Source organism: Zingiber officinale, chromosome 4A (assembly GCF_018446385.1).
Source record: "Zingiber officinale cultivar Zhangliang chromosome 4A, Zo_v1.1, whole genome shotgun sequence".
In the NCBI taxonomy this organism is placed as follows: domain Eukaryota; kingdom Viridiplantae; phylum Streptophyta; class Magnoliopsida; order Zingiberales; family Zingiberaceae; genus Zingiber; species Zingiber officinale.
Window position 1 is genome coordinate 88,778,966 of NC_055992.1, and position 7,560 is coordinate 88,786,525.

Here is a 7,560-nt window from a genome sequence, read left to right on the forward strand (position 1 = left end):
AATCGATCTCTATGTATAAATTATGGGGAAAAACTATAAGCTATCTTGAAAAAAAAAAACAACTTAACATCACTTTAAAAAAAAACCCATGTTTAAATATTTTTAATACAAAGTAATTTAAATAGCAACCGGTGCATGAAATTTTCATAAACACAAATCTAAAAAAAGATGGATTGTACGGCTTTACAAAAGATTATTTTTGAAATTTGAATTTATGACATATAACCCTACAATAATAATTTTATTATTGCCTCAAAATTCTCATTTTTAACTTACAGACCATAAATTATTTTTCAAATTAATTTGAGATTTAAAATGTAATTTATATAAAATATTATTATATAAGATGACGGTACAACCTAACTTACTAAATTATTATTTTCAAACCATAAATTATTTTTCAAATTAGCTTGGAAATTAAAAATTAACAGCATTTTTAAAAAGGATAATTGTTGTATTTCAAATATGACACACTATACCTTTGTATACTTAAAAGTTAGAGGATTTGGCTAGCAAGCAATTTTGTTATTATTTTTTAAAATTTTCCAAAAGTTTCAAATAAACACTCATGAACATCCATCCAAATGACCAACTTTCTACTGAAAATTACCACACTAAAAATTTATCACTTAAGGACTTACCCTAGACTGAGGGAATTGAAGTTCATAAAAAAAAAAGAGTAAATTTTTTGATATAGAGTTAAAATTCATCAAGTTCATTAATACTAAGTTTCATCTAAAACTTAGGATACGCCCTGGACTAAATAAAAAATATGATATTTGTGTTTGACAATGACAAAAGAAATTGTTTCATAAACAATATAATATGATAATTCTGTTATCATCAGAGGATTAAAATACTATCATCTTAACTTGAAAATTCAATGCACATAAACGTAAAGTTGATGGACATAAAGGCATTCAGGTCAATTCTAAATGCTGAAATATTTAACAAAAGTATCCAAGTCCAGCTTAGCACACATTTAACAAGTATTTATTTAGTTGACACGGCGAGCTTTTTCTTCTTGGCCTAAACCAAGAGATCTCTGCGCATTGGCAATTCCTTCTGGATCTGCAGCAGGTTACCAATAATGTAGAGTTAGCTAACAGCCACAAAAGTTGATCTGTATAATCATACACTTTTAATAAGTTAACCATACATGTGCCTGTGTTGACTACTGAAAAATATGTTGTCTACTCATTTTCATTCTTCAGACTCAGCAAATCTAGGAATAATAATAAGTCAAGAACATGATTGTGCAATCATTTTATCTCGTGAACCAAGTTTTTCTTGGAGTTAATGAGGTGTATTTTCATAAGATTACCATGTATGACTTTTAGGAACCTTGCAAGTGTTCCTTTTGGAATTAGAGAAGGATAATATGGAGACATCACCTCTCATCTAATACTTTTAGGTGTCTAGTCATTTGCATTTTCATTCTCATATAGTCAAATCCTCCTACCTAAATCACCACAATGTTTGTCCTAATCCTTTGTCCCTAAACAATCCTTCCTTAACCCTCTACAGTGCCCAATCCTCCACCCCTCATCTCCATTCTCAAGTCTCCTTTGTAGTGGTGATGATAGTGACTAAGTGGAGGTCAGGTCAAAGTTGTGAAAGGAGGAAAGGCAGCCTAGAGGATAGGCCTCCTAGCTGTCATGGTTATTACAGACCTTGAGGCGGAGATCATGACAGCGATTGTAGGAGGTTACTAAGAAATCAGCTGGAAAGCACAAAAGAAGGCTTGGCAGCATGGGCAAATACAGACTTGATATATGGATGGAGGAGCAGAAGATGATGGAGAAAATAAGTGACTGCTGGGTGTAAATCTTAGGGGAAGTCTTATAGTCGGGTTAAGAATGTTATGTGAGAAGCAGATCCCATCATAGTTGAAGTCAAAGCACTGACACTGAAGAAGCACAACAACAGAAAAGAAGTTACTGATAACCTGATTTAATGCTCAAAACAAGTTTTCTGATTTTTCATGTCTAGTAATATGAATAATGTTGAGAAAATGACACAAATGAGATATGAAACTCATATTTATTAGTTCTAGTAAAAAAGATTGCCTTGCCAGAATGTGGCTAATCATTAGATGAAAAATTTTATTGAAACCTCAACCTTTCAATCGGTCAGGTAAAAGTATAAAATGATGTCATAATAATATAGAATTACTTGAACGCTGCCCAAGGTAGAAAAGATTTTCATTGTCAACCGGATCAATCATTATTTCCCACACTGGGGTCCACATACATTTGGCACATCATCCCCTTGTTCCAAATGACAACTCTAAGGTAAGATGATGTAGGAGACTATAGCACCTAGCAAGTATCCTGATGTGGTTTACAATAAGGTGATTATCTACCCTCCTATAGGGACTAAATGGTAGATCAGGAACTTCAACGGATGCTTCCAAGAAAAAGGTTCCAGCATGTGACAATAATTGATTAACTTCTTGGAAAAGTACTAGGCATTCAACAAAATCATTAAGCAATTCAATAGGTGTAACCAGAAAACACTATTATAACCATTGAAATTCAAAGATGAAGCATCTCTATCACCAAACAGCCAAAGACTAAATCATTAACATACACAAGTTAATCTTGGGGATTTAATAGTCCATTTTCCCTTACCAAAGACTTACCCCAAAATTGTGTAAAGATCCGAGTAAAAAAACTAAGATTCCTGGACACGTTATATTGCATAGCAGGAGGAAGAGGTTTCACAATTGTATCTATGCTGAAAACTCGCTGAAGAAACTGCAATGCAAGGGAAAATAGTTTCAAAACCAACAATACTTTAGTATCAAAAGAAAGTACTTAATCAATGATCTTTTAGTAATTCAAGCACTAAGGTCAGCTGGTACATTCAAAATAGAACAGTTAAAAGCTGAAAATGACATTCAAGGAGTTATGGATACATGGAATACATGATATCAAGATTCTGAGAAGCATATTAGTGAACTTGATTACCATTATCACATGAGGATTGTGCTCAAATGCTTGGAAAACACGGCTTGTATTTTGTATATAAAAGTTAGTAGAATTATAAGTGCATTGATTCAGTATCAAGATTTCACTAAGGTTCTTTCTGTTGTGTGACATTTTTCAGGCAGAACTGGTCATTACAAAATCAACCCTTCAATGTAGAAATGAGAAAGAAACATCTGTACTCAAATGTCATTCTATGAAAAACATGAATATGAACAAATTATTACTTACTGCATATCCAAATGTATTGGAAATCAAACCATGATCTTAGTAGTTCAAGATATCTAAGACAAGTATCTTCTTGAAAATAACTACAATATCAAAGGAATAGGAAAATATTGATTCAAACCAATGCTTTAATTCTGTCGAGAAAAGACTGTCAGATGTGATCTACATTCTACAAGCAATTTATAAATGTTGGACATATTAAATTTTCATTTTCAGCAAATACCTTAAATAAATGCAATTTAATCTACATCTTATGAAGCATAACGGTATATAGGATGATGATTAAGAAAAATGCACATTTTACCCACTGATCCTAAATACCTCTACTTAGTTTTATAGGAACTCAATATAAATGAAATAGATAGACTAGCACATTTGATACATGCTCAATTAGAGGATGTCTAGTTATATGAATAACACTATAGAGACACTAGTGAGTAGATCCCTCCATACTAACCTCCTTCCCCACTCAACCACTCCAAGATAGGAAATCTCCTCACCTTCACAGAAGCATTTGGGACAAAACACACATCTACAAAAGCCCCTCCCACTGTAGGTTCTACATACGCAATTCTTGGAGAGCACCTCGAAAATGTCTAACTTGTGTGGTAGTAAATAGACCCTAAATGACCTATCTAGTAACTCCCATATAGATTTTATCAAATGAAAATCCATGCATCAAAATTATGGAATTGCATTTACTTGAGGCTTTATGGTAGAATACGAAGTCATTTTTTTTTAACGTTGACAATTTTCTTATTCTAGCAAATCAGTCAAGAGAATTTGCAGAGTACAATTTTGTCAAGTATGGAGGTTTGTGGGCACAACAAAACGTCTCATCGTCCTCATGAGAAGAGAATGCTCTGGCTTCTTGTTTACCTACAACTAAGAAAATCATATAAGGTGAAATACAAATAATTCCTTTTTTAGATTAACTTCTCAAATCAAGAATAATAAAGAATAGATAAATAGTTATTGAGCGAGGCAAATTTTAGCTAGCTATTATGAATCGAATTTAATCAAGCAAAAAATAAGAGGAGCTTCACCTGAGACTTTGCTCAAGTGCTCCTAGACATGATTTAATTTTAAAAATAATGAAGATTAATTCCAAAACATACCTGACAAGCAAGATTTTTTAGGTGTCTACTACTGATATACTCATTATTACCAATATGTCATAAATGTGATCTATGGAATGTCACTAAAGAATAAAGATTGACTTGAATATACATTGTAAGGATACCAATCTATATCCCAAGCATAGCCTGAATACCATACTCATGATTTAGCAGTTAACTTGATAGGTTTGCATATTATAGCATACCATTCTAAGTTGCACCTGATCACTAGTTATATTAATCTGAGCATGTTACTAGTTGTAAAATAAGTTAACGCTCAACCCCTCCAGGAAAAGTATGAGAACATTGACACGACTAATTCATCCATCCTTTGTTAAACATTGCACCTCATTAGTTTGTTATCTTAAGTAATTTGACCAAGTATTAAAAGTGGTATTTTGACAACAATATACCATTCTATATAGCTTGACCAGCACATCACATAATGCAGGAAGAAACTAACACATTTCAACCAAAAAGATCAGTAGTTGTAGTATGTTGTAAGATAAACCTTAGCAATAAGGCTTTGTGGCATCATTAAATTGATTCTAAAAATTTCCACTTGGGGAATTACTTGGAACGTTACCCACCTCAAGACAAGGTAGCAAATTACTTGACCATTATTAAACATCAACATTAATTGTTGTAGCAACAACAAATTTTATTTATCCAGCTATTGCTACAAAGTGCACCTCGATCCTAAGCTTCTAACTATTCTATCTATATACGAAGGAATCAAGGTTTCCCCAGCATATTTCTCATCCCGAAAATACCTTTATTTCAACATTGTTGTAGCAACTATAGCCATCACTGCTAGAACATAAAGCAAAATTGCTCCAACTTAATCAAAATTACGATACATGAAATACTATTATATCACAATATTCTTTACCAACTTAATTAAAATTGCTCGAAACTATAAAAATTGCTTCAAGTTGGTCGAAATCACTTCAAATTGTTGTAGAAAAATGATTTTGAGGAAGTTGAAGTGATTTTGATCAAGTTTAAGCAATTTATCCAAGTTGGTAAAGAATATTTTGATATAACAGACCTTTATGTGTAGTAATTTGTTAGTATGTGTTCTTGCACTGTGATATATATAATTTATGATTATAAACTTGAGTGTTGACCAATTAGTGGATCCTTTAATTGGCTAGGCAGGAGAGCTACATTTCTTTCAACTTAAATAGTTTGCTCCTAAATCAATTACAAATTGCAGTTTTGGATCTACAAAGAAACTTATACTTTCTGGCAAGCAAGTGATGAAGACAAGATACTAATTTTAGAAGGCATTTAAGACGAAGTAAGCCAGTATTCTATTCCCTAATGAAGTAGAAAAGAAACTAAAACTAACAAAACCCTCAACATCTCGTTCTACAACATTTTTTATGGAGAAAATGAAACCAGGAACTTACGATTTCCTAATTGGTTCATCAATCACCAGAACACAAAAGAGATTCGAGAGAAAATAGTGGCCTAGTTCACCACTCCATCTAGCGATTCTACAAAATAGCTACCCAATTACACGAAAGAAAGAGTAGGAAATAAAAAATCAAACCTTATAACCACAAATCACCGATTACCTACCAGAAACCCCTCAAAAAAAAAACTAAAAAGGATCGAAAGAAAAAGGGATTGTAGCAATCACCCGGAAATTCCTCTGGAAGCTGTATCTGAGCTCAGGGTCGATCTCCGCTTCGAGTTCCTCGTCGGTCTTGGAGGCGGCGGCTCTCCTCTTTCCAGGAACGTGCATGGTGGGGGTGCCGCCCGGTTGATTGGTCGCCCTCAGTTTGGCGTCCGCAAACTTGTCGCTCGGATCCTCCTCGCCCCGCCATGGCGCCGACGCCAGTAGCTCTTTCTTCATCCCTCCTCTTCCCCAAGATAAGCAAGCCACCGCCAGGGATAAAGGAAAAAAAAAAGCGAGGGGAAGGCAGACCCCTCATCCAACACATAAGCAACATCACCCGCATACTGTGGAAGGCCCAAGCCCATCCAAATACGGACGGTTTTCATTGCATGGATCGGGCTGGCCCAAGTGCTTCGGCCCATAAATTAGACCGAGGCGAGCATGACTAATTGGTTATTAGACTTGTAGTAAGCGAAATGCACATTATAAGAGGAAAGTACAATTGGGTTTTAGGTTTAAAAGAAAATACATGAATTAAATATATACTCTAAGCAATGAGATGTCTTCCATAAAAATAATTGAGTTTTTGTGCATTGATACTCCATAATGTATGAATTTTTATACGAAGTCATGCCATGCTCAGGGATAGGGCTATAAATAAGCCGAGTTGAGTCGAGTTTTGGGGTGTTCAAGCTTGTTTAATATGATAACCGAGCAGAACCGAGCCGAGCTTAAAATGAACCAATCTTTTGAAATGAGTGTTCAAACTTGGCTTGGTTTATTTTTTATGAGCTTGCGCTTAGTTCGTTTAGATGTTATCAAGCTCTCAATTCAAGATTGGCTTGAGCTTGGTTCATTTAGATATTATCAAACTCTCAATTCAAGTTTATTTGATTGTTTAAAATTTTTAATTGTTTGAATGGTTATTAAGATTAATAATTTAAATTTATTTATTTTATTATTTATTTAGCATATTGAAAAGAGTTTTATTAATAAATATGGTTCATAAGCATTGTTCACGAACGTTAACGAGCTAAACAGATATGTGTTCAAGCTTGTTTGTTTAGCTTAACGAGCTGTTCAAGCTTGTTTGTTTAATTAATCTAATATATATTGAACGAACATAAACAAATTCTTACCAAACCGAACACCAAATTTATTCACGAACATTTTCATTTACAGCCCTACTCGGGGATTAGATTCAAAGTCTTACCATACTCTGGAATCAAAGTCGAAGTCAAGCGGTGCTCGAAAATCGAAGTAAGAATCAGAAGGTGATCGATAATTAGGTCTAGGACCCGATGACACTTGGCTTTAGAAATCGAAATCAAATCCTCTGTCCCCAAATCTCCCTGTCCCCGTGTTCCACACATCGTCCCAGGGCACCGTCGGCGGCCTCTGACCGCTGCCCCGATTAATACTATAACTCTTAGGGAAGGTGAACCCAAGGAGATCGCCATCGACACGATCGGCGCCGGAATCCGGCCAGATCAGAGCAAGGGCTTAAATCGACGATAGAGGAAAGTTTGCTCAGATCTGGTCGGATTCTGGCACCGATCGTGCCGATGGCAATCCCCTTGGGTTCACCTTCCCTAAG

General features: G+C 34.7%; 1 protein-coding gene across 1 annotated transcript; it reads right to left on the reverse strand.

Annotated features, from left to right (window-relative positions):
• Positions 1 to 845: 845 nt before the first annotated feature.
• LOC121970109 lies at positions 846 to 6,268 on the reverse strand. The gene is made up of 3 exons (XM_042520564.1): positions 5,985 to 6,268; positions 2,645 to 2,759; positions 846 to 1,071 (listed from the first exon to the last, which is right to left on the reverse strand). Exons 1-3 carry the CDS (start codon positions 6,198 to 6,200, stop codon positions 998 to 1,000), a joined length of 405 nt encoding a protein of 134 aa, XP_042376498.1. The 5' UTR covers positions 6,201 to 6,268; the 3' UTR covers positions 846 to 997.
• Between the last annotated feature and the right edge of the window lie 1,292 nt (positions 6,269 to 7,560).

What these genes read in the sequence shown, in the direction of transcription:
- LOC121970109 (XM_042520564.1), bottom strand. Translation starts at nt 6,200, where the DNA reads ATGAAGAAAGAGCTACTGGCGTCGGCGCCATGGCGGGGCGAGGAGGAT. An exon ending in GCTTCCAGAGGAATTTCCGG is followed by an intron (nt 2,760 to 5,984) that starts GTGATTGCTACA and finishes CTTGCATTGCAG; the next exon opens with TTTCTTCAGCGAGTTTTCAG. An exon ending in GATCTTTACACAATTTTGGG is followed by an intron (nt 1,072 to 2,644) that starts GTAAGTCTTTGG and finishes AACCTGCTGCAG; the next exon opens with ATCCAGAAGGAATTGCCAAT.